Source organism: Tenrec ecaudatus, chromosome 11 (genome assembly GCF_050624435.1).
Source record: "Tenrec ecaudatus isolate mTenEca1 chromosome 11, mTenEca1.hap1, whole genome shotgun sequence".
Classification (NCBI taxonomy): Eukaryota; Metazoa; Chordata; class Mammalia; order Afrosoricida; family Tenrecidae; genus Tenrec; species Tenrec ecaudatus.
This window is the reverse complement of record NC_134540.1, coordinates 17,910,033-17,937,646: the sequence shown is the minus strand read 5'-3', so window position 1 is coordinate 17,937,646 and position 27,614 is coordinate 17,910,033. Positions and strand designations below refer to the sequence as shown.

General features: G+C 41.8%; 1 protein-coding gene across 11 annotated transcripts in view; it reads right to left on the bottom strand.

The window, feature by feature from the left end:
• MYCBP2 (MYC binding protein 2) overlaps window positions 1–27,614 on the bottom strand; it is a 253,443-nt gene that overhangs the window by 130,222 nt on the left and 95,607 nt on the right. For all 11 annotated transcript variants that reach the window (XM_075562947.1, XM_075562949.1, XM_075562951.1 and 8 more), the window contains 10 exons: window positions 25,418–25,537; window positions 24,529–24,610; window positions 17,026–17,143; window positions 12,013–12,217; window positions 11,068–11,221; window positions 8,721–8,896; window positions 7,522–7,647; window positions 7,306–7,433; window positions 2,006–2,097; window positions 1,465–1,599 (listed from right to left, as the gene is read on the bottom strand). In XM_075562947.1, the coding sequence (XP_075419062.1) occupies window positions 1,465–1,599; window positions 2,006–2,097; window positions 7,306–7,433; window positions 7,522–7,647; window positions 8,721–8,896; window positions 11,068–11,221; window positions 12,013–12,217; window positions 17,026–17,143; window positions 24,529–24,610; window positions 25,418–25,537 (1,336 nt within the window). The remainder of the gene's footprint in view (window positions 1–1,464; window positions 1,600–2,005; window positions 2,098–7,305; window positions 7,434–7,521; window positions 7,648–8,720; window positions 8,897–11,067; window positions 11,222–12,012; window positions 12,218–17,025; window positions 17,144–24,528; window positions 24,611–25,417; window positions 25,538–27,614) is intronic.

Below are 27,614 nucleotides of genomic sequence, written 5' to 3'. Positions count from 1 at the left end.
AGACAGGGGAGGAGGGGAGCCAACAAACCCAGGGACAAGGCAAAGAGGGAACCACAAGAAATCTGAAATTAATGGAGAGGAGGGTGTAGACGCCCGATGGGGTTTAATGAAGTGCAATGTAGTCAAGAGGAATTACTGAGAGCCAAATGAAGGTAAACATGAGTGGGCCAAGAGGTAAACAAGTGGCCATCTAGCAGGGAAGCAACAAAGCCCCCCCCCCCCATGGAAGAAGCACACAGCCTGTGTGATCATGACGTTTAGACGGAATCAGGTATCAGACACCAGAAAATCCAAACCAAAGATCATATCCATGAGAACAAGGGTGTTCGGAGTGGAGCCCCAAAGCCCATCAGTAGACAATAGGACATCCCCAGAGAAGGGTCACAAGGAAGGGATGAGCCAGCCATGGTGCAGGATAGCATCTATGAAACACACAACATTCGTCTAGTTCTTTAATGCTTACCCTCCCCCTCCCCTCGCCCACCCTACCCCATCCCCCACCCATCATGACCCCAGTTCTACATTGCAAATCTGGCTAGACTGGAGCACGGCACTGGTACAACTGGTACAGATAAGAGATCTCAACACACAGAATCCAGGACAGATCAACCCCTCAGGAATAGTCATGGGAGTAGCAATACCATGAGGGTAGGGGGAAGGTTGGGGGAGAAGAGGAGATAAAGGGGGAACCAATCACAATGATAGACGTAAAACATACCTGCCCTAAGGTGGGTGAAGGGAGAGAGCAGACTGTGAAGATATGAAAGTAACAATACTTTATAATTTATCAAGGTGTTACCAGGGTGGGAGGGTGGGGGAGGGAGGGAAAAAAGAGGAGTTGATACCAGGTAGAAAGAAAATGTTTTTTAAATGATGATGGCAACATATGTATAAATGTGCTTGACACAATTGAAGTATGGATTGTTATAAGAGCTGTAAGAGCCCACAATAAAATGATTTATAAAAAAAATCAACTTTTCATAAAAATGATACACCACTTCAAATTGTTTTATTTCAGTTACCAACTTTAATAATAAATATATATTCCTATTTTATGGTTTCCATATTCCTCACTATCCTTGTAACCTTCCTCTCTACATTGTTTCCTTTGGAAATAAGCTTCTAAGGGGTTTAGCACCCAGAAGAACATATAATTACAAGAGCAAAAATTCTGTTAGTGAATTTTTATGCAAAAACCGAGCTCGGTATTGGATTTTTTTTCTGGCAAACTGTAACTTCTTCACATGATTTTCCTACACATGGCATGTGTGTTATATGCATGTGCACATTATTTGCAAATAAAATATGGTCTCTCGTTCTCTCTAAACTTTAACCTAAGATTACCTTTTAGTTTTATTAGCAGTCACATTACCTTCTAGTCCTATTAATGCTTTTGTCCTGACAAATACCTTCTGAGTTTTCAAAATAAAATTGCACCAACATGAAAGGGAACCCTGTGCTTACCCATCATCGGTGGTGATAGAAGCTTGTCCATGAGAGCCACAGTCACTGCTGGGTCCCGACACCCGAGCCCAGGCCACGTACCACCAGCCAGCTTGCAGGAGAACAGGTTCATCAAACATCATCGCATATTTTTCTCTGAGACAAAAATTAGTGAATTTGCCAATTATTTAGTTACATAAATTTGCTGAGTTATGTTCATAAGCTTTGTATGTGTCCAATATATTTGGCTCTACATTATGCCAAAATCAAGATTTCCTGTTTTTCTAGTTACCAAACCTGACAATAAAAGTGGGCAGATTCTGTGCAGACATCCTTACTCCATTTTACCTTTAATGTAATTTGTCAATTTATATTCTGAATTGAAAATGGGAAGAGGATATTGGTTTTAATACAGCATAATTAAAAGCAATTCTCTCGCTGGGGAAGGCTCTAACAGCCCAGATTTTAGAGCTCTCCCTTTAAAGTGACTCTTTCCTACTCATTCTGCATTTTTAATTGACAGTCAGTGACGAGGGCACTCAAATCTGAACAAAGCGCTTACCGGGCCGCACAGTCGTAGGCCAGCACATCCGTCTCTGCAAGAAGGTCTCCGTCAGTCTCATGGTCTCCTCCATCAGGGCCCAGCTCAAACAGCTGGGGGAAAAGGAACAAAGACAAAGGGAAAATCTGTGCAATCTTCCGTTAGATAAATTTGCCGACTGTCATGTTTCTAATTTTGTGTGTGTCTGCTATATACTTAACTGGACATAATGTAAAACTCAGAGTTACTGCTTTTCTAATGTTGTCAACAGGATGTACACAAATATACATGTCTAAGTTAAGAAATACACACGTTTTATGGCCTGTAACAATTCCGATTTTCCTACTTGATATACACATGTACTTAAGAACCAGTGTTGAAAATATGCAAGCGCCGTCTGTCCAAATCAACAGGTGAAGCACCCTGGCGGCAGTGTCTAGAAGGCTCACCTTGTGCCTGCACAGCCAGGAGAAACCAGTGCTGCTCAGGGTGATACCACACCTGGGGGCTTTGGACTGATGTGGGGGTGGCGGGGGGCAGGGGTCTGCAAAAGGAGAGTCCTCCCCTTTATCTTGGAGTGTGGCCTATAGTACAAAAGTTTTTCATTGCTGGCTATGTGGGGGGCCATTGGGGAGGAGTCGCATTGTGGCTCTTTCCTTTTCTGGCAAGGTGACTGTGGCCCAAATAAACTTGGGACCTGTGGATCAGACTCTTGCTTCGTTCACTGCTTCCTAGCTCTGAGTCTTGAACTCAGTCTCCTCATCTGCTCAAAGGGGATGGCTGCTAACGGTGGCTGCCATCGGAGCAGTTTGTGGGATTAAATGAAACAACACTTATGGAATGATTAGAAAAATCCCCCACAAACTAAGCTGGAAAATGTTAGTTATAGAGAACGAAGGAATAACAGACAGCTCCTGAAGAGTACTGACAAAACATAGCTCAGCTCAACATGGCAAGGGAAAATAGGTAAGGAAAGGTTTGAATTTGTTTTGTTTGAGGGAGGGGGTCATGAAAAAGGAGGGAAGGGTGGCAGAGTCTGGGGATGGGAGACAAAATAAGGTATCCACATAGGAAAAGGTTACAAAAGAAAGTGAAATCAGGGCTTCAAGTCTTTTGGTAATAAAAGACCGATATCTATCAAGAGAAACCCTTGCTTCTTTGGAGGATTTGTTGGGAACTACACGCAGAGGGGATGGAAGGCGGCAGTGACGGTGACCGGAGCGGACCCAGGACCGCCGTGTTAACCCTCCGTCCTGTGGTGACCACTGGACACCTCTTTCCAGGTGGAACTTCTTTTTTGACCTTCAGACCCTTGGTCTCAACAGTCATTGGATTCCTCTACGTGGCTGATTTTCAACAGGTCAGAAGGGATTCATCTCTCCCTCATCCTTCCTTTCCTGTAGGATTGATAGCACTAACACTTCCTGAGCCACTCAAATTTTAAAAATCTAACAATAATCCTCTTTTCCATAGCTCTCAGCCATCACCCTCTAGCTTTAGGCACTCTTGCTGACATCACAGCTTGTCCATTCAACCACAGGCACTGTCATTCCGCTTCTCAGTTTCATTTTCTCCTTGCTCTCACCCGCAATCCAGTGAGCAGAGGGCTTTCTTTTTGTAATGACTGTAGTTATGTATGCCTTTTAAGCAGAGCGCTGATCAGAATGCCTCCCGAATGAAAATTCTCCATGATTTCACATCTTTTACTCCACAATATGGTGGGGGAGGGGGGCACTAAATATTGGGCCCCTAGCCTTTCCCCACCAGCTTATGGTCAACACAATCCAAACACACACTATCTGGCAAGGCACGATTCTAAGAACTGGGCACACAGGAATGAGTAACAAAAAAACAACCAAACACACAAACAAAAAGCGGGGTCAACTGGGAGCAAGTACATGGTAAAAGGGGTGGTGGTGGTGGTGGTGTGGTGTGTGAGTGATAGTTTTAAACCGGCTTAGCAGGGAACCAAGAGCTGGAGGTGATGAGGAAGGGAGTCGAGTTCTCCTAAAGGGCACAGTGAATAGAAACCTCGCGGGCGACCCTGAGGCGCAGGCTAGCGTTCGAGTGCAGCAGTAGCGTGACATGTGGTCCGAGAAGCTGAGGGTAGTACTTGTGGGGTCTTGTGGGTCTCTGTAAGATCTCTGGCTTCTAGTCTAAAAAGATTATGGGTGGAATCTGGTCTACCCTGATATAAATCTAAACAGAACCACTCCAATTGCTGCGCAGAGATTGAACTGAAGGGATCAAGTGCAGAAGCAGAGTTTATCAGAGAGGAGGTTACTGTAATAAGCCAGGTGAGGCGAGGATGGCGGTGGGTTGTAATCAAAGGGTTACCAGGTCTAGAACCAGTTTTTAGACTGATCCGAGTCTAGATTTGCTCTGAAGCAGGCGTCAACAATAGTTACTGCTGACTGCATTCATGGCATGACAGAGAGATTCCTGGCTGGAGCCAGCAGAAAAGTGACATGAACTCCCTCTGAGATGTCTAACTGAAATGGGGGAAAAGTGGGGACAGAAGGTTTAGGCAAGGCACACCAGAAGCTGAATTACAGACATGTACATTTGAAACACCTCCCAAAAATCCACATGGAGATGCAGAGTAGCCAACTGAACATACTTTATAGAGGAGCTCTAGGAATCTGGGAGTCACCACAGGAAAAACCATGAAGTTGGAACACTACGGGAGTGAGGATACTTTAAAAAGATGGCCATGAGTTGACCTATGAGTGCTCCAGCACTGCGGGGTTGGAGAGATGATGTGGGACCAGAGAAGAGACAAGGAAGACAAGGAAGAGACAAGGAAGAGACAAGAGTAAAACAAAGTGTGATATTTTGGAAGTCAAGTAAAGAAAGACATTCACATGAGAATCAATTGCATTAAATTCCGCTGGAAGGTCAAGCAGCACCCTGGGGCCCAGGCTTTCATGTGGTAATGAGCTCTGTAGGGGTGAAAAAAAGGTAACTTATTACTGTGGTCTCAGCACTAAATATGTTGAACAAAGTCACAAAGGATGGGTATTTGTTTCAGGTGTGCAGAAAACTATACAAGTATCTGAAAAGGCTATTAAATCATCCCTTTTGTAAAACTGGAATGTGTTCATAAATTTCAACCAAAACAGCACATAGGAACTGAGCCCAAAGAGCAGTAGAAGAGATGTGAGAGTCTATCTCCCATTAAGAGAGAGACTAAATGATAGGCAAAAATGCAAAGTGAAGACGTGCTAGTCAAATCAAGTGCTTGTTCTCCTTGGAGGTAAAAAAAAAGTTATTTCTAAAAAAAATGTTATTTGTGTTAGTACAGGGGTTTATATTATTAAATGAATTGATAAGTATATTTTAAGTGTGTTTTAATTTTAGGAAGGTAAATATTAATAGACAAAACCCACAAAAACAAACATTCTTTAATTCATTTCTAGAGCTGTAAAAGGGATCTGAGACCAAAAAGCTTGCCATCGTGTATAGAGACGGGGACGGGGGGAGGGGGACGGGGGGGGGGGGGGGGGGGAGGCACGCTAGTCACAGAAGAACAGAGAGCAAATACAGGCAAGAAGAAATCAGAGCTTGGGTAGGTCAAGAGGAATTCCAACATTCACTGGGCAGACAGGAGAGAAGGAGCTGATGAAGGAGATGGAAGAAACAAATCAGAAGTACAGAAATAAAACAAAAACGAAATAAAATAATTCAGGAGCTTATTTCTGTGTGTTGCCAGGGGAAGCGGAAGTAGGAGAGATGGACAGCAAACTACAGAGAGGTGAAAGAAAAGATAAAATCCTTGTTGTAAAGTTTTAAATTCACTCAGTATATACAAAGCAAGATCATCTCCGGCAAAAGGAGGGAGCGAGTATTTGAGGCTTGAAAAACAAGGCCAGCATTAAAAACAAAACTCCTCACTCTGTCCCACAATTGCTGAAGGCTAGGTCCTCCGTGGAAGTGGTCAATACTGCAAAAACCTCTCAGGAGTCCCTTCTTGAGTTGGATCAACACCTACCTGACACTGGCAACTGTAATTATATAACTCAGTGGGGTTTCTCCTCTGTCTTACCTTTAAAACACCTGAAAATAGCCATTTCTTAAAATTGTGCTAAACATACGTTCGTTAACTAAATAAACATGTCCATTTCAGTATTTGTTGCACATATGATTCAGTGGAAGTTGTGTCCATCATGTAACAAGACCATCAGCACCAACCATTTCTAAATGTTTCATCATCCTTCTGAGAAGCTCAGTGGCCCAGTCAGGGAATCCTTTTTTCCTTTTCACCCTCTCCTACCTTCTAATTTAACTAGTAACCTAAAGTGTCACACTGATCCTTTACACCAAAATCAATGAGAGAGTAAAATGGCTGTTGGGCTTACTATTCATGGAAGTTGTACAGGCATCCTTAACCATGACGCTGTCCTTTATCACCTACACGGGTATAGGCCCTTTTAATGTGGCTCATTCCTATGGGCTCCACATTTCTCCTTCGGTACATGCATTCCAATTTTAACCAGAAATTGATGGGTTTATTTTTTAAAAATTTGTCAGCACTGATTTGGACTTAAAGGGTAGTAATCTCAAAAACAAGCATTATAATTTTTAGATATTATTTTTTTTAATGAGCATATACTCTGATTAGAATCATCACTGGGTTTTTTTGTTGCTTTTTTTTTTTTTTGAGGTAAACACTCAAAACCAAATCCCCGGCTATTGAGTTGGTTCTCACGCATGGAGAATCCTGACTCTAGAGGACAAAACAGACGGTCTATCTCTGGGAAAGCAGACATTCCTCTCTCTCCAAGAGAGGGTTTGGTGAGTTTGAACTGCCAACCTTGTGGTTAGCAGTCCAATGTTTACTTTTAGCTTGTTTACAAGCCGGAATCCAAACCCTATGTCCTATCGCTCATTCGATTTCTAATCCTCACTCTTAGGGAAAATGTGTTCCCCGTTGCGTATTAACAATGCTAAGCACTTGTTAAAGTCATATAAAAATATCTCTGCACCCGAACAACGGTGCCGCCTGCCATGAAAAAGGTTACAGGGAGAGGGTCCCATAAAGAGGTGCTGCTGTTCCTTCTCCACCAAGATGTTCCATGCAAAGGACCTTCGGGGCCTTGTGGTCATAAAAGGCATATCATTTACTGTCAAGTCATTTTCCTTCCAGTTCCTCCTTCTGACTCGACTTTTGATTTTCCCATGTCTGGGTGAATGACTCAATACTATGGTATTGCACTTTAGCAATGCTTCCTCAAGGTCTTTTTAAAAGACAAAAAAAAGTGACCCACGTCAAAACCAGCATGTTCAAACGATCAGGACAACAATGCCAATGAACTGCTCACCTTAATTTTAGCAGTATATTCTCCTCTACCTCCAAACAGACCAAGCCCACCGAGTAAAATATCAGTGTCCGCACTAAAACGTATGGCTTCTACAGAGTGGGCGGAGTAGCCCCAACCCCCTCCGTGACCTAAAAGATACAAACAACAAGTGATATTTATAAATACCCACGTACATTTCAGTGGTAAGACAGTAGTCCTGTAGGTGAGTATACATACTTTCAAACCTGTTGACCACACTATAATCTTCTTTTGAATAGACTTTCATTACTGCTTGAGTCTCCTCTTCCGTATTTGCAACTCCCATTTTCAAATCCTGCATCGCTGCCAAAGTATCGAGGCAACCTAAAGCAGCAAACAAAATTCAACTCCTTGAAATTACAATTCCCCGTGGCACTGATGATATGGGAATTCTGTGTCCATATCAGTAAATAAATTATCCATATACTCAGCAAATCTATGCCAAGTTTTAAGCATATTTTCATGGAAGATTCCTATACCAATAAAAAACTCACGACTTCTGTTATCATATTTAAGCACATACTATTTGGCAAAGTTCAGTACAAAGACGGACTCAGAAAAGTTGGACTCCTTAATCTTGGATTCCTTGGAAGTTTCATTTTATGATAATCTAAAGGATCATTTTAATTTGATTCTAAAAGTGGTTTGAGGACGACACAATAGCCACACACATCAGTGTAACTGCTGCTAGTGTGGGATGTTTACAATGGTAATCAGATACAATTTGTGGAAACGTTCACAAAGTATTTACAATGGAGGGATTTTACTGACAATTATGACCTTACAATTACAAATGAGAGAAAAACATAACAAGTCTCTTAAGGATCATTTAAAAAATCAAATATAGTTAAATTATGTGGTGGATATAAATTTTTAACAATGTAACAAATGGAATGAAAAAGTACTACATTTGAAATTAATAGGAGTGATGTTGACACGCTGTAGAAAATGGGATTATGCAAAAAGAGATGAGTGATCTATAAATTTCATAGGTAACATAGAATCTGTTATTTTAAGGCAATATGCATAAATGATTATAAGTTTTATAATGCCTCTAAATGTTTAGGTCATGGGAAGACTATTACATAATCTTTGTATTCCATTTTTCTATAAACTTTCTGAAACTCCCTCATATATTCAAGTAAAGATCTACCAACAAGGGAAGTATTCAAGGCTTCTTAGCAGTTTGCCAAACCCAAACCTTTTGTGTGGTTGGCATGGCTGATGTTAGGCTTTTTTTAGGGTAGGCCTCTTGCAGAGAGAGAACTTCACCTACAACAGGCATACCAAAAACGAGTGACATTCAAATCTGGGTACTTCAAAACTGAAAAAAATATCAAAACCAAACTTCAATGCACATCGACAAACCTGGGCTGAACATCAGATAGCAGCCCTACCTAGGATGTGCAGGGCTGCGTGAGAGCGAGTGGTGAGCGCCCTTGATCCTGTAGGTAAGGCAAGTTCAGGACTCAGGACGGCACATCTGGACTCCATCTCTGCCGCACAGGGCAGCAGTCTGGCGTCGGCAGCCACTGCATTGTAGCACCACAGCTCTCGCGTGTTGGGTCGGAACCTTCCGAGAAATGGAACCATTACAGTGTCACCAAAAAGCAAACCAAAAAACAAAACAAGGCTTGTGGGCTCCCAATTCCCCATATCTGAGCTAAAGAAACACTTCCCGTCACCACAAGAGAACTAATTAGAACTAAACGGTAATGTGGACCGCAACACTTCATGTCTAACACCGTCAACTCTATATTTAAAAAGATGATGCTGCGAGGAAAAACAGAAAAGTCCAGTATAGCAAAAATGCCATCAAAATAGTTCCAAGGGACAAGTTAAAAGTAAACATGTGAAACAATGTGATCGAGGTGAACCGAATCCTGAGCAATGTTAAACACAGTAAGACAAAAATACCCGCGATGTGAGAGAGTACCTGTGATGCCGTAATACAGCACAAATGGGCAAAGGGCGTGACACACTGCTCCCAAAAAGAAACACAATGGACTGTCTGGAGAGGCTCGACATAACTAACACACAGTAAAGTGACAATAATAATTTTTTTTAAAATTTAAAACTCCTGCCATTGCCCCACTTCTTGGGAAAGTTTCTATTAATCATGGATGAGATACAGAAAGAACAGCTTGTAGCTGAACAGAAGGAGGACTGAAGAAGACTGACACAGCATCTCCCTCCACAGACCACCTCCTTTATTTTCACTCTCCCAGGGAACAATTGTCCGGAATATTGTTTATCACGGTCATGTTTTTCTTCCACTTTTCATATACTTACATCAACACGATAAGTCACTTACATTTCTTGTTTTTGAACAGCACATAATCGGACATGCTGTCATGAATATACTTTATTTAGTCTTCTATTGATCTTTAGCATAATTTCTCCTATGTATTCGCTAATGGATATTTAAGTGAAAGAGAAAACTGAGGCAGAGTGAGGCAAACTAGCTTCTCCAAGGTAACGTAGAGAGCAAACTGGGGCACTAGCAACACTCCTAGACTGTCCAGGCTCAGAATGCTCGCTCTAAAAGCAGGACTCTTTTCAATTCAGTCATGGCAAACTAAGCTAAACTGGAACAAACCAGAACTGATAAAATGTGGGTGTCCTGAATGGTAAAATTTACTACAGGTTGAAACCCTTTCAGAAACTCAATCTCCTTCTTAGAAAACCAAGTTGGCAAGCTCAGTGCATAGGAACCAAGTCTCTTGACTGGCAGAGTCAGAAACAACAGTGCCCGATCAATGATGGGGATGGCCCCTCCCATTCTCATCTGTGCTAACTCTCCATGGCCCTAACAATAATCCCTCTCAGATGGACTCCTGAAGGACTCTCTTCAGCTCTGTCAAGTTTCCCATCCCAGGGTTCCAACTCATAATCTTTCCCATTTTAATTTCCATCTCAGTACACCCATATTTTACAAATCCAGGTCAGTTTCCCTTTTGCTGCAATGGCCAGGAGGGAACCAGTTTGAAGCCCTATCTGAATCACTGCGCTATACTGTAAAGAAGGGGCCTGGGAGGTGCAGTGGGTTGGAGAGCTCAGCTGCTAACCCAAAGTCAGCAGTCTGAACGCACCAGCCAGCACTCCACCGGAGAAAGATGTGACAGTCAGCTTTTTCAAGACTTACAGTCTCGGAAACCCATAAAGCAGTTCTATACTGTTCTATGAGGTCATTATGAGTTTGCTGACTGTATTTTTTAAAATCATTTTATTGGTGGCTCGTACAATTCTTATCATAACCCATACGTACATCCATTGTATCATGAACATATGTACATTTGTTGCCATCATCATTCTCAAAACATTTGCCTTCTACTTGAGCCCTTAATATCTGCTGCTCATTTTCCCCTTCCCTCCCCACTCCCCCCTACCTCATGAACCCTTCATCATTCATAAATTATTATTATTTTGTCATATATTACACTGTACGAGGTCTCCCCCTGCCCTCTTCCCTGCTTTCCCTCCCCGAGGGAGGAGGCTATACATAGATTCCTGTAATCAGTTCCCCCTTTCTACCTGACTGCATATTTTTATACTGTAAAAGTACCTGCGAATCATTAAGCTTACAGCTGAAAAAAGAATCCATGGAGGTTCATGATGATTCAGCGAGTTAAACAGGAGAGTCCTCCTGTGTGAAAAGTGCCTGTGCATACATTTTATATGACTGCAAAAGTATACTTTGATTCAGCTTAATTACGACTCTATTTTATAGGCAGAGAAGCTTACCTCCAAATTACGTCATACACAGGATCAAGACAAACACCGAACCCTTGCAGATCCTCCTGCTCAGAGTCGTTGAAAGTTTTACAGCTCCCGTCCACTTTATTGATCAGAAGACACTTAAACGGAGGAGGCTCTGATATAGAAGCAGGTACCAAGCCTTGGGGGAAAGATGTATATGCACTTTAAATGGGCATTCTATCATTGTCTAGTCAAACAAATCCTACAAACTAAACATTATTATCCTCTCCATCCCACAGGTGATGCAAAAGATGGTTGACAGGGTTATTGTGTATCATCAAGTTGATTCCAACTCATAGCAATTCCACAGGAAGAAGTAGAAACTGCCCCTGTGGATTTTCTAGAGTTTTTACAAGACCAGATCAGTAGATCCTTTCTCCTAAGAAGGCACCACTGATGCGTTCAAACTGCTGGCCATTGTGACATATAAAATTAAAATTAAACCTGAAGCTAACAAAATTTAAAACACATGTTCCTAATCTCTACCATATCTGATTCTAAAATAAATTATTTGAGGAAGAAAGAGCACAAGTTTGAACTGAAACCTTGGTTTTAAGGAAACATTAAAGCTTGAGTAATGTAAACTGTCATAAGATCTAATTTGCATCACTTATTTAATGGGAAACTGCGGAAAATACACATACACAATGTTCTCACCCCACTAGATTTTACTCTGTTAAATTTTAGCTAATATTTCCACGCTATCTAGCTTACCAATACTCTAATGTCTAGATCTCTCATGGCTTCCCTTCTTCCAACAGATAAACAAAACACACAGGCACCTACACGCTTCTCTCATATTTCTTAAATAAAATAAAACAAAAAAATCCAAAGAACCCATTAATATATTTCATTATAAAGGAAGATAAGCATTCAATGTTGATACAGAAAAAAGTGTAGTGGGGGCAGGGTGTTTGGTTTGGGAATTACCTATTATGTGCTTGCTAGCAAAAATTTCTGATGTAGCAAGCACATGAGAATTAATAAGTGCTTCGTCAATTCTTAAGAAAGTCTGGTCCCCACTTGCACCTATCCAGGTAGCTTTCCGGCCGTACTTTGACCCGATGTTAGGCATGGGAGCTGGTTTTGCATTCCAATATGGTACGTCCAAAATGGGTCTGCCCAGCTGTCCTTTCTAAAACATGAAAAATAAAACATGTTAACAATTTTACTGGATAAACGATCTATAATTTATACTCAGTTTTTTTAAAAGGGTAACAAAGGAAAGATGAGACATTATTCTTTATCAACTGTTAATTATCATTCATATTAAAAATATATGTTTCAAAGTATGATCAAGCATCAAGTAACACAATAGCTTCTATTGCTTCTAAGAATATCTCTTCAATATATCACTAAGAACATTATTTTTAAAATAGTAAGAAAGTTGAAATATTTTATTATGCCATGAGTCTTCCCCAGAGACTATTGTTATCATTACCTATTCATCCAGAGGACGGAGGTGTATTTTAAGTAAAAACATTGTATGTTACACAATTAGTCTATTTTGAATATTTGACAGAACAAAATAAGCTCACACTATCTGAAAATATTTGGATAAAAGAACAAAGATAGTTGACACTGTAATTGTGAATACAATTTGCAATTCCACTTATGTTTTAAGGTAAGCAGCAGGATGGTAAACGAGCTTAAGGAGATAACTGCTAACTCACTTACAAACATGACTGTGTGTCGGTGGTCAGTTAGAGACGTGCTGCTGTTGGAGAACGATAAGAACTGTCTCCGTGTACTACGTGATGCCTATTGACCTTGGGGCCCCTGAGACTAGGGTGCTGATCCTTGTTCCTCTAAGTGTTTAGTTATGGCTAAGATGGTTTCCTAACTTTGGCCCCTGTGCACGCCACCATAGTCACGTATATATTTGCAGGCAAGAGAAAGACACAAGCTCTGAAATAGATCGTGTATACCAAGTGACCATAAGAAACAGCTTTATTGCTTATGAAGAAGAGGGAAAAGAGCCAGCGTCCAGATGTGCAGCTCAGCCATGCAGCTCTGTCATTAGAAAAGGCAGGCCAGGATGCTGAGGAAGACAGGAGAGGCCCCTGGAAGAGTGGAGGAGGAGAGAGGGGGAGAGCGGGCCCATGGCTCCTGCCTACTTCCCGGTGCCTACTCCAGCCCAGCTGAAGTTCCTGCCCTGGTCTCACAGGAGCTGTTTCAGCTTTTTTCTTTTCTTTCCTTCATTCAATAAATCCCTTGTTAGTTCAAAGCCCTCCGCTCCCAAAACAAAAAACAACACTGAGAAGTCTCTGGCTACTAAGTTAGAAGTTGAGGGAACAGAGACGGTTCTTGCTGGATCAGTAAACATTCACCGAGGCCTGGCTTTGGAGCACTCTCTCCACAGCATTCCAGTCGAGGACGCAAAACCAACCCCCGGCGGTCAGATCCGCTGTGACTTACACTAAAACCCTGCCCCAGAGCACGCATGGGGATTAATAAGTTCCTCGGTAATGGGCATAAACCCGCAGAGCAGAAACCATGAAGACCAGGGATCCTGCAAGAATCCACTGAAGCTCTGACTCAAGTGCCAGATTCTGATTTCAGTTTGGCTCCTCCTTCGACTCCACAGCAAGGAGACAGGGCCACACACTGGCTACAGAGCCAGTGAGCTTCAATCTCTGGCTGCACCAGGGAAGGAAGAGACTGCAGGTGGCAAGCAGATTATAGGTACAGTCAAAAGATACAGTGCTTATTCTCACACTTTTTCAATGTCCACCCCTATCTCTTTGAGGCAGAGGGCGGGAGGGGAAGAAAATATAAAAATGTGAACACGGCAAAATATATGATGTTCAGGGGTGTGTTATACTTCGGAAGTATAGCGAAACTAGTCATACATTTAGGGACTATGGAAATATTGTAATGAATATCTATTCAATTAGCTGGGATGGACTTAATGGCAGTGGGTATGAACCAATGAAGTCCAAGAATATGACAGGTGTTCAACAGGCCCACAGGGATTGGGGCTGTAATTACAAAGGGCCACATTTAAATTCCTCAGAGTTCATATCAGGGACTGGACGACTGCTAACTAAAAGATGGTGGTTACAACCCACCCGCGGTGCTCCACGAGCAAAGCCCTGTGTGATCTGTGTCCACGGAGCTCAGAGCCTTGGACACCCACGCGGCAGTTCTACGCTGTCGTGTAGGGTCACTACTGACAATCAACTTGACAGCGGACACCAACTATTTTAGGATCGATTAAATGAGTGAGAATGGTTTAAGGTTGTTCAGAGCCAGAATTTCCACTACACAATAGGAGAACTAACAGATGTAAAATGGAAACAAGAAAGACAGAACCCTGTGGGGTCAGAATGTAGCTGACAACGTCTATGTGAACTTGTGATTGCTGGAACACTCAAGTGTACATGTATAGACATGGATGCGTATTGGGAAAGCCAAGATGCTCGCCAGCAATAGACACATTTAGTGCCCAGCTTGTCCTGAGTACTAGTCACTACTAAAAAGAACCAGAGTTCCTGAAGAAAAGCCTGGTTCTACAACTCAGACAGCGTACATACAAGATGAGCCTGTACCTACCAAGAAGTCTGTTATGGCAGGAGAAACAAAGGTGCTAAAAGGGGAAAAAACACACACAAACAGGGGGCACATCACAAGGCTACAAGGTCCAGCTTCAAAGGGCTCCCCTGGCTAGATCTGGGGCAATCTAAGTACCAAACAATGAAGGACAGAAATGGAAAAAATAGGAATGTATGAGTTCATACCAATAACATGTAGACAGACAGGCTGATGAATAAAAAAGAAGGGCCCTTGCTTATACCGGAATGCCAGGTGATGACTGGCACGTGTGGAGGCGGCGTTGGAGCTGAACCCAGTAGGGCTCTGTAACAGTCACGGTAAAGACTGATTCAGGCAAAAACCATCAACGGCTGCAAGGTCTAGGGAGCATGTTTGAAAAGCAGCATCTAGGCGGTATTCAATGTGTTGACCCACAGGGCTTGTGAACTGCGAGAAAAACCTCTGAGGGGCAGCTCAGCATCTTCGCCCTCCAGATGTGATGCCCTGCAAACAACATGCTTACCGCTGGGGTGCACTCTCAGAATCCAAACATGAGAGAAGGCCCAATACACCGAACGTGAGAAATCATCACACACAGACTTCAAAGGGCTCATAGAATAAATCCATTATATTTTACTCTAATTCTGTTTTTCTACCAACTTCTGAAGCACTCCCCTGGGCATTTGTGTATGTATGTATGTGTATATAATACACGCACATACATGTAAAAATAAATCATATTCTTAAAAAACAGAGAAGAACCCTTGAGGGAATGTTTTTGATGAGCGGAGGCTAGGGAGAGGAGAGAGCTGTGCGCTATCGTGGGGAAGGGCTCCAGTGCTAACGGAAAGGTCAGCGGTGCACCTCTACTGGCTGCTGGGTAGGAGGGAAGGCCTGGTGCTCTGCTTCTCCCGAGAGGGCAGCCTGGGAAGACGTGCGGGCAGCGCTACTCCGTGACACAGGGCCACTCTGAGCGGGGGACGACTTGATGGCACATCACAACACGGAGACATGGCCAGTGAATGCAATGGTGGACGCTGTGGGAAGGGGGCAAAGGGGGGGTCCACAGTCCACTGACAAAAGACAAACGACTTAGGAATAGACGATCATCATGTATGTAAACTATTCTTAAAGGATTTTCCAAGGAAAGGTGTTACATTCATACAATGCACACAAGCAGAAAGGGGAGGATTAATGGAGAGAGGGAAAGGAGAAGAAGAAAATGATTGAAAAGATGGGTGAAAATGTCTGTATATGAATAATAGTAAAATAATACACTCATGCAGTATTCTTGTTTTCATCTTCAAATAAAAGGTTTTTCCTTCTTTCCTTTATGTTCACATTGGTCAAGGAGATGTCGGATAGTGTAAGACATGACAGAATAATAATAATTTCTAAATTGTCGAGGGTTCGTGAGGGAGGGAGAGCGGGGAGGAAGGGAAAAACAAGGAGCTGACTCCAAGGGCTCAAGGAGAAAGAAAATGTTTAGAGAACGATGATGGCAACAGATGTACAAATGTGCTGGCACAGTGGATGCATGTATGGATTGTGATACGAGTTGTACGAGCCCTCAATGAAAAGGAACAAGCTCAATGAAATGAAGAATTATTGACATGAATTGGTTTTCTAATCATGTCTTCACTAACATTAATGTTCACACTGAGAAATGTTTAAGTACATAGAAAAAGAAATAACAACATTAAGGTCACACTGAGAAATGTTTAAGTACATAGAAAAAGAAATAACAACAAAAAGATTAGAAGTTGTGAAGCCTATTTCAGAGACTTAAATTACAGACTTCTGCAAAGTTAACCCAAGGCAGAGGAGGTGTGGGTGCTTAGGATTTTATTTTGTTTAATTTTAGCCACGGTCTTACACAGTTTTCTTTGATATCCACTAGCTCAGGTGATACCAAACTTGCAAACTATCTTCACCCTTTCCAGGGATGGCACAAAAGAAAGAAAAACAGACAAATACACCCCAGAAAGATCCACAGAGAAAAAACTGAGGAAAAGGAAACTATAATTTTGAGCAAACCTAGTAACTAACACACTAGGCTTTTAAAAGTATTAAACTAGAAATAAGTATATATACATATATTTTTTATGAATCCCTCTAAGTTAGGCAAGAAATAACCTTTTGAACGACATAATTATCTCTACCAAATGTCTACAGGGTTTTGAACTGCAGTACATCCCAACACAGGGGTGAAATTCAATGACTTCTGATGCTGATTTGGAGAAGAACTCTGATGTCGTTCAAGTTTGGTCCGTGTTGGAGGAGGAGGGAGAGAATGTGCATATGGCATAATTACAAAACAAGAATTTTGCTGGAAGCAGAAAGAGATAGCTAGTGTTGATCAATTATAAGGCAATGGTACATTGTAATATTGCTTTAAAGTTGTCTTACAGAAAAACTTCCAAATGTGAAGACCTGTCCATCCATTACAAGCACTGCTGTGTGGTTGCTGCCTGCAGTAACTTGTGTGCTAGGACCTGGCAATGCTTGAACAAGAGTGGGACAGCCCCTAGGTTAAAAAAAAAAAAATTAAGTCAATTTCTTACAAGATCCAACTGAAATAGTAATAACCAGTAAGTCATCATTGCAATTAGGGAGGAGAAAAGATACAAGGGCCTAGTAAGAATATTCAACAAACACATTTGGGCGCTGCAGACTGCTTTTTATTCAGGGCCTGGGTACGTAAGAATGAAAAAGATCTGGTTGCTGGCTTTGAAGAGATTCCTTTAGAATTATCTGCCTTAATCATAGGCACATTTTATTTAATTATTCTGAAAGATCACAGCTAAGTTCAGTTTGGAAGAAAACATCCAGCACCTAGTAATGAGAGACATCATAGGCAGGGATCTCTCAGTAAGAATATATCTGATGAAATAAACAGCATGTGATGTCTAAATAAAAAACCTAACCAAAAATTGGGTGATATCGCTGATTGTGTGGCCCCCATCTCCAACTTTCACCACTATGTGTTAATGGTAGAGTTTAACATCAGAGTGAGTACCAGGCGAGGCAATAGAACGGTGACTAATGTGCAGTCACTGGAGCCAGGTCGCGGGAGTGAATTCTGGCTGCTCCACGTAGTACTGCGGTCCTGACTTTGAACAACCTGCCCATCTTGTATGGACTTTCGTTTTCTCCTTATCACGCGGCAGAGGAAAGTCATACCTGCGTTGCCTCCAAAGTTCATGATAACTAAGTTCACCAGGTCAGTGCCTGGCATACAGTCAACAGTTAAGAAATATTAAGTATATTGTAAATGACAGCCGAGTATCCTCCCCAGTTTTTATTAATCATTACCTGTCGTTAGAATAGTAATCATTTAGAAACAGCCCACACGAGGGAAAGCTTTCCTGCTCTTCAGATAATTATCATACTTAAATTTTTCAATACAAGGTTAAAATATAGCAACGTAAAAGTTTTGCAGCTTTTACAACACACACTGATTTAAAATAAGGAGAAAGAGAATTAACCAGCCTTCAAGCAGTTTTTCTCACAGTTAGAAAAACACAGAGCGATATGGGCTCCGCCACTGTTACATCCTAATTGCATCCATACACTTGACCTTCTCCCAAGACAATCTTTCCTTATGGCTTATTCTATAAAATACACTTACAACCTGATTACCCGACATTTGCATTTATGACAACAATAAAAAAGATCTATCCCATAACCCTACAGGGGACAACACTGGAGACACAGTGCGGGTACTGCGCCTGATCTGATCCCACCAACCAAAGGCAAAACACTAAGAGCGTGCAACAGAACAGCAAGGGGAACAGAGCAACTTAGTCCTCAGGGAATACCCAAAATAGGCTTTGGGACCAGGGCTTGGCACCCCATCACACTGGACCGGGAAACACTCCTAAAGGCCAACAAACAGTCCTTAAACTGATTACAGGCTTCTCTCTTCTTTTTTTTGTCATTGGCTTTTTGTTGTTGTTATGTTTTCTTTTGTTGCTTTGTTTTGCTCTGTCTTGTTTTCTGCGTGTTTTTATCTCCGCAGGTCTGTCTAAAGATAGGCTGGAGGAATTATCTGGAGAAGAAAACAATGGGACCAACCGTTCCTGGGGGACATGGGAGAGTGGGACATGGGGGGAAAGGAAGTGGTGTTAACAAACCCAGGGTCAAGGGAACAGCAAGTGATCCAAATCGGTGGTGAGGAGGGTGTTGTAGGACTTGTAGGGCGTGATCAAGGGTAATGAGAGGAATTAATGAAACCCAATGAAGGCTGAGCATGAAAAAGGGACAAGAGGAAAGTAATAAGAAAGAGAGGAAAGAACTAGGAGACAAGGGGCATTTATAGAGGTCTAAATAAAGACATGTACATATGTAAATATATTCATATGTGAGGATGGGGAAATAGACTATGTGCCTTTATTTATAGATTTAGTATTAAGGTAGCAGATGGACATTGGGCCTCCACGCAAGTACTCCCTCAATGCAAATACAACAAATAGGCATTCCATGATGTTCACCTTCCCAACACGATTGCTGAAGACAAAGTGAGTACATAAGCAAATCCGGGTGCATAGAAAATGTGGTGAAGAAAGCTGATGGAGCCCGGCTATCAAAAGATATAGCATTCAGGGTCTTAAAGACTTGATGGTAAGCAAGGGGCCATCTAGCTCAGAAGCAACAAAGCCCACATGGAAGAAGCACACCAGCTTGTGTGATCATAAGGTGTCAAAGGGATCAAATATTAGGCATCAAAGAACAAAAAATCAAATCACTGTGAATGAAGGAGAGTGCAGATTGGGGACACAAGACCCATCTGTAGACGACTGGACATCCACTTACAGTAGGTTAACAGAGAGGAGATGAGCCAGCCAGGGTGCAATGTAGCAACAATGAAACATACAAATTTCCTCCAGTTCCTAAATGCTTCCTCCTCACCGCTACCCCTTCCCTGCCCTCTCCTCTCCCCACCCCACACACACTATCATGATCCCAATTCTACCTTACAAATCTGGCTAGACCAGAAGATGTACACTAGTACAGATAAGAACTGGAAACACAGGGAATCCAGGACAGATGATCCCTTCAGGACCAGTGCTGAGAGTGGTGATACCAGGAGGGTGGAGGGAAGGTGGGGTAGAGAGGGGGGAACTGATTGCAAGGATCTACATATAACCTCCTCCCTGAGAGATGGACAAGAGAAAAGTGGGTGAAGGGAGTGGATAAGATATGACAAACTAGTAATAATTTATAAATTATCAAAGATTCATGAGGGAGGGGGAGCGGGGAGGGAAGAAAAAATGAAGAGCTGACACCAAGGGCTCAAGCAGAAAGCAAATGTTTGGAGAATGATGATGGCCAAAAAATGTACAAATGTGCTTGACACAATGGATGTATGTATGGATGTGTAAGCCCCCAATAAAATGATTTTTTTAAAAAACCGCAAAACCAGAAATTCTCTTAGAATAAGAAGGATAAAAGCATTCCATTTGTACTACACTCTTAAGCTATTCCAGATTTAAGTTTACTGAAAATTGGAGATGGGTTTGGTATTTGGAAATTTATAAGAATATGGAATAGAGCAGACAAACAAAAGGGAAGGGTGGAGGACTCGTGCCTCAAGCAGAGATGGAGAAGGCCTCAGAGAGGGTTTCTGAGCATCTCTGAGACACACACGCATTTACTAGGGTGAGGCTGTGCTCAGTGGATCACACCCAGGCTCTCACTCACTTCCCACAAACAAAATTCTGAGGAAGATGTGCCTATTCCCACTCACTGAAGGCAGAAGGGGAGACGCGAGCAAAATAACTGGATTTGGTCATAACGTAGCAAATGAAAGCACCAAGGCCAAAAGTAGAGACCTTGGGACAGCGGTTCTCAACCTGTGGGTCGCGACCCCTTGGGGGGGTGGAAGGGGCTGTCCAACAATCCTTTCACAGGGGTTGCCTAAGACCGTGGGCAAACACTTATTTCCCACGGTCTTAGGCACTCAGACACCGCTCCTCTATTGTAACCTTCCCACTGACTCTGGCTTTTATGCATACTGTCCCAAAATGACTGTTACCCACGCTACACCATGATTCAAGACAAAAATTCATTTATTTGTAATTAGAAATCATTATTTCACAACATAATTACACATTGTTTTTGTGTTTAATCACTATGCTTTAATTATGCTCAATTTGTAATAATGAAAATACAACCTGCCTATCAAATATTTACATTTTAAGATTCATAACAGTAGCAAAATTACAGTTATGAAGTAGCAACGAAATAATTTTATAGTTGGGGGTCACCATCACATGAGGAATTGTAATAAAAGGTCATGACCTTAGGAAGGTTGTGAACCACTGCTGTAGGTGGATCATTTGCTAAAATAGCACATTACAAAGAGAGACCATCAGCCACTCTGTGCATCTTCATCACGTGCACTACACTATGTCTTATATTAACCACATTTAATTAATGTGTGCTATGCAACAAATTCCAGGTAACAGCAATTAATTACTAGAAACTTCTCAAAAAACGCCCCGCAATGCTACACTTTATTTCAACTACATGTCTATCAATGTTTTGCCTGGCTGGAGTTAGCGCTTCCAAAAGAACAAACGAATCTGTCTTAGAAGATGCGCAGCTAGACGGCTAACAGCAGTGAGGATGGTGAGCCTGTGACTCGGGTACTTTGGTAAAGCCGGGGCACAGCAAACCAGAGGATCTGACGGACACAATGGTTGCAGCACTGGGCTCAGGGTGGCGCAGGGCCCGGCAGTTTGGTGCCGTTGAACACAGCGTTGCTGCCGTGCGTCAGAGTAGACTCGACAGCAGTTTGTATTTACGCTGAAAGAGCAATGTTCCTGCAGATAAGCATGTACTTCTTTTCTGAATTAATAACAGTTCTTAACTCCCACCTTCCAACTGCCACAAAGAGACACACACGTAACTATGGGACTGAAGACGGAAAAGAGATGTGCTGTTGTTGTCTGGTTGCCATAGAGTCTATTCCGACCCGAAGCAGCACCCTGTGTGCAGAGCAGAGCTGCTTCACAGGCGATCCTCCTTCAGAAGGAAGGCAGCTAGCACAGGCCGCCAAGAGGCCTGCTAGGGGGCCAGGGCAGGGTCGAACCATTAGCCTCTCTGGTACTAGTCAAGTCTTTAACTGTCTCCACCATGCAGTGACCCTTCATAAGACAAAGCATATTACACCAGGCCATCCAAGTTGCATCTGTCCACACCAGATGCTGTCAGCCTGTGAGCTACGTCTCAATAAAGGGACCCACGTGTGGAACTTTACAAGTTAGGTAAGAAAGACTCTGGGCAATTAAAACCAAACTTCACCAGAGTTTTTGTCTTAAGAAATCCTGATGTTTAATCATCAACATTAAAAGTTATCAGATTTTATAAGATAAAGCAAATGTTTTGAGAATGATGACAACAAATGTACAAATGTGCTGGAAACAATGGATGGGTGTATGGATTGTGGTAAGAGTTGTATGAGCTCCCAATAAAATGATTTTTTTTTTAAGTTTCCAGGTTCTTCTGCCATACAAATTAAAGTCCCGATTCATCTTCTGCCCACAAGTGACTTTTTATGGGGCCCTCGTGAAAACATCAGTTGGCCAGTGGGTAGCTCCACAGGTCACCGCTGCGATGGTGCATCCCACAATGATATTAAGAGTGGGAACAGTTTCACAGACTGTTTGGTAACAGTGGGAATTATATGCTGCACTTATGTACAATGAAAAGTTCAACTCGATACCTCATTTGTCTCTTCTCACAACAACAAAATCTGTCAAGGTAATGAAAGACATTCCATTCCATCCCCATTTTTAAGCTGTGTAAATGAGCTAACCTTGCCACAGCTGTAGGGACAGGCAGTGGATCTTAATCCTGGATGCACATGACACTCTGGGAGTCTTAATATCAACAACAACCAAATAGAATGACAGCTGCACTATGCCCCCAACACACACACACACACACACACAATCACCACCCCTTTTACATATTCGAAGTATAGAATCCAGACCTGGTAGCTTAAAAAACTCCCCAGGTGATTATAATGTGCAGCCAGGGGATAAAAATAATTGATCTTTACCAAACAGCCTAACTCTGTTCTTGACAAGCCAAAAAATAAAAACAAACAAACCTCGCTGCCATCTTGGTCGATTAGGACTCACAGCGACTCTATAGGGCAGTGTGGAAATGTTCCTGTGGCCTTCATAGGCTGTAGCTCTTCATGGGAGTAGACAGCTTTATCTTTCTCACAAGGAGCAGCTGGTCGTTTCAAATTGCTGACCTTGTGATTAGCAGCCCCACGCATAACCCACCACACTCCCAGGGCTCCTTAACCTTGACAAGGTGCGCCCAAAATAGAGTCAAACTTCTGGACTGCAATGATTCGGTGGAGAGAATGCCTGATTCTACCCCTGTGATGGCAGACCATGTAGGCCAGCTGATTCTGGCAACACCTTGTGACAGCACAGAGATTAAGACAGAGGGAGAATTGAAAAGAAATTGGGTTCACGTGGCAAACAGATGCTGAGTCAAATCTGGCCCCTGATACGTAAAATGGTAGGGTGGCCATCGAGGTGAATCAGTCCTGACACCTGCTGCAAGGAGCACAGTCGACTAACAGCCCTGGATGCTGCCTCTTTGGATCTTGGCTGTCAGTCTTCCCAGGAACGCTGTCTGTGACCCAGCCTGGAAAAGGCATTCCTGATGGCCCATTCTTTCCGAAAGCATGATTTTTCTGGGCAACCTTGGCTTCGGGACACCTCCTCAAGTTGGCTGATGTGCTCAGAACTGTCCCATAGTCTAGTGATTCTCCCGAGTCAGCCCTTTCTTCTCTTCCTGCACAGGTGTCAGGAAGATCCCAATGGTGCCTGAAGGGCCTTTTTGCTGGTTCCTGCTTCTTTTCCCTTTATTTGCACGGGAGTGCCTTCCCAACAAACCACTTTCATGTCAAATCTTAAGTCGTCTTGCCAGAGGACTTAAACTAATCACAATAGATTCTGTGTTACTTTTGACCAAAAGCACCCTGACTGTGTCAGTTTGAAAAAAGACCAGCTGCTATCACAGTAAATCATATGTAACAGGATCTTAAACGAGAGAAGCGTATTTCTCACTCCTGTAAGACGAGTCCAATGAAAGGGAGCTGATGTGGCAGGTCTATGGTGTCACGAACCAAAAGTACTTTCCTCTCAGAGCTTTGGTATTCTCAGTACATGATCTCCACTTAGCGTGCCCACGACGGTGTCTACAAGCTCCTTCAGAACGCACGCATTCTGCCAAGCAAGCAAGGGCAGGGAAAAGACAAGTGGAAGAATATGCCTGGTTCCAATGTTGCACACATCGCTGGAACGCACAGAACATTCTTTGCAGCAACACAGGCTCAACTATAAAGCCTTCACCTGCATGGTCAGACCCCAACGAAAGCAGTAAAACCAAGTGGCATATGAAATATAGGCAAATACTGGCCTAGAACTCTCTCTCCTCCATAATCCGTTCTTCGCGATTCTGGAATTTAGTCTCTGTGCAAGTAGAACTGTACCCAAGTCGTTTTCAGTGGCTTGCTTTTCAGAAGACGGCTGCCTGGACTGCCTTCTCGAGCCCCCTCGGGGAGCACTTGACTGCCCAGCCTCTCAGTTACCATGGAAAGAATGAACACTTGGAACATCCAGGAGACTCTGGGGTTTGGTTTTTGAGACTCAGGTTTGTTAGTAGAAAGTGAAAACCTATTTTTTTTCTCCCGAAACTTCATATTCATCTACCCCTGTGAAAGCACGCAGCCACAAAGTCAGGAATCATTAGCAATCACTAGTAATTCATGGGCCCCATGTGGTAAAACTACTTCGAGTCTAGAAAGAGGAGAAACGAAGAGAGAAAGAAAAAAGAAAAAAACAAAACAACTCATTCTCTTCACACAGGAAGTAAGAGTACCTGGAATTGACATCTCCATGTCCTAGCTGCCCATGCTGCCCATATCCAAATGTGTAGACATCTCCATTTTCCATCAGAACCACTGAAACCAAAATACTTGCTTTATTCTCATTAAATGTCCAAGGTCTACCCCAACAATAGGAAAAGCTGTGCTACTGTTAAAATTCAAAGTTTAAAGAGACATATTTTTGAGACATCATATTTAATGAAACAATCTTTCCGTAGAAAAATAATCTTTGCATGTCAAAAGAGCGTATTTTTTTCATGAGTATTTCAAAACTCTTACATGTTAGTTAAGAACAACACTAATATTCATTTGGCATAATGATTCAGATAGGATTGTGCACAGCACAATTATGTAAAGCAACAATGAAATGTGAAAGAACTTCAAATATCTATCATGGCATTATCAAATAAGGAAACCTAGTAGGTGTCAAAAAAGAAAGTTAACTCATTTTTAGTCTCATAACAGTTAAGTAATGCGACGTAAGCTAAAACCCAAATGTTAACTATTTGCTTCTTTTTTACATTTAAGAAAAATAAATGATACCACGCTCCAATACAAGACAAGGCATAAAAATCACACAGTTATAGAGATGAAAGGGACTTCAGAAATCGCTTCATCTTTAGTAGTTTCTCAAACTAAATTTAAACCCAGTTCTAAACTAAGTCAGAAAAGAGAATCAGAAGTCAGATCTCTGGTCAAATACCTGTACCTCAAGCCAGTTTTTAAGAGATTATAGAGTGCACATAAAGCTTTATAGATTCAGGAGATACTGCCACAAGAGATAGCTTTTGACTCAGTCATCAGACTACAACCATTAAAAGTAAACAATTATGAACCCCAACTAAAAAAAAGGCAGGTACACCCCAAAGTCCAAAGTGCTACCTGAGTGGTGGAACCCACAGCTGACTTGCACAGCCCGGAGCTCGCAGTCAAAGCGCACTGAGCCGGGAGGGTATGTGGTGATTTTGCTTGCATCCTTCTCTCCACGTTCTCCACTCCCATCTACAAGGGTTACAATGTGTAATTAAGCCATTATTCATCTTTGAGGTTAAATTTCAGATCAGTTTCACCAAGGAAGAACCAGAGAAATGTGTTAAAAGGTACAAGCAAGAAGAATCTGCAGCTGTTAGAAATGACAGATCAAGACTACCTGCAAGGAAGCAATTTTGAAAAGATATACTGTATACTTGCGTTTGCAAATAGTGCTAAATCAATAAAAACAGAGAGAAGATCTGGTTAGGGACAAAACCTATTAAGCTCATCAGTTACGTATGTGGTATAAATGGATCAATCGTTAAACTTATAGGAATAACAAAAATTTTAACTGTGACAGTTTATGTGGGGAAACTTAGTTTGCATAAAAAACAACTGCATGCAAAGTTATTAAACAATTATTTTAAGCTTAGTTATATTGTTAGTACTACCATTAAAAAAAAAAATTCTTAGTTGACTCACTGACTTAGCTTTTCCAAACAGATCTTAGAAGTCTATGCTGTCTACCTAGAGTCGATTATTCTTTAAAATGTTATAAAGACCAAATAGCTTTACTTACTGCCCAGAAGTCAGAGATCTGCTCCTAGTTCCCTTTCCCTGTCCCTCCTTGCCCTCAGCCTGTATGCACTGAGTCTTCTTCCTGCCTGCAACCCCTACCTACCTTCCACCAAACATCTTTCCCTGCACTTCTTTCTTCCTCTTTGCCTGGTAGAGTTTCCTCCATCACCTTGGCTTCAAGCCCACTCTGCGTCATGCATGTGCTGGTTTCTTCATTTCACCGTGGCGGTGCAAGGAAACCACTAAAAGCCACATTCTTAAATTTATAAAAACTTCCATCTTGAATGTGTAAATAAGGGGAGTAACTTACTTTCCCCAACCTAAAATGGTACATCACTTATGCATGACCTCTGTACCTCAAAACACGAATTTCTTACACAGAGAATAAATTTGGAAGGCATTTCAAAAGGTCAATTAGTCTACATCATTCTCTTGTATCTGTTATCTACCAACTCTAAAAAGGAAGTGTGTTTAATGTGCAGATACATGTGTGAATCTACACACACTTTTAATTTAGTTCCTACTGTCTCGGTCCATTGTAGAATGTGAAGCAAAATAACATATGAGATCATTTTATGTTCACTTTATCTTTTTGTTTCACATCATCTCTTTCTAACTTCTGGTAATATCGACTTAAGACAACATTGACCTAAAGTATGATTTCTCTTCCCATAACTCAATGCCTCTCTACTTTAAGTTTGAAAAGCTTTAAAATCTTCTTAACACGAGAAGAGTAAAACCTCACTAATTCGGGATAACACAGACTGGACCGGTTCAGGTGACTTACTGAGCACGTCTTAAATCATGGAACATGTAAGTAAATGTTCAGTTTAATTACCTCCAAACAGTACAAGATTATAGATTAAACTCATTGCTATAGTAAATGTGGTTACCTATATTACAACTCAAAATAGGCCTCTATTACATAAAAATGTATCAGAAACATAAAAGTCCTTTAACATACAAGAATTAACTGCTGGACCCAGAGGTTGAAGGCACGCTGAAGGAATCCTTCATTTCTTGAGCCCTTGGTTTGAAAAGCTAGTGATTTTAGACAGGTTTCCCCTTATAAGTATGACCCTGGAAATTCACAGAGGAAGAAATTATGTTGAATTTTTAGTGGAAAAATTATCACAAATACTGTATCTGAATTATCATAAATTCTGAATTAGTGAGAGGTTTTACTTTCACTGTAAGGTAAAGGATATGACTCCTCTTCTGCTAAATTATCTAATGTGGGGTTTGACAAAATAAATCTGCAAGGCTGGATTGGCTAAAGGCAGTCACATTTCACTTCATGCCACTTTAATGAAATTCAATCGTAGTTCAAAGTCCTTCACCTTGGAAGAACACTGGAATGTTTAATTATAATAAATGATTTAAACAAAAGAATAAAGTTTTCCAAAAACTAATTAAGATGCTAGATGACAAGAAATTTTACATCTTTATCTCACTGGTTTTTTAAAAAAAACACTATTAAAACAAATCTGATAACACAGAATCAAATTGCGTTCACATCATTTTGCCA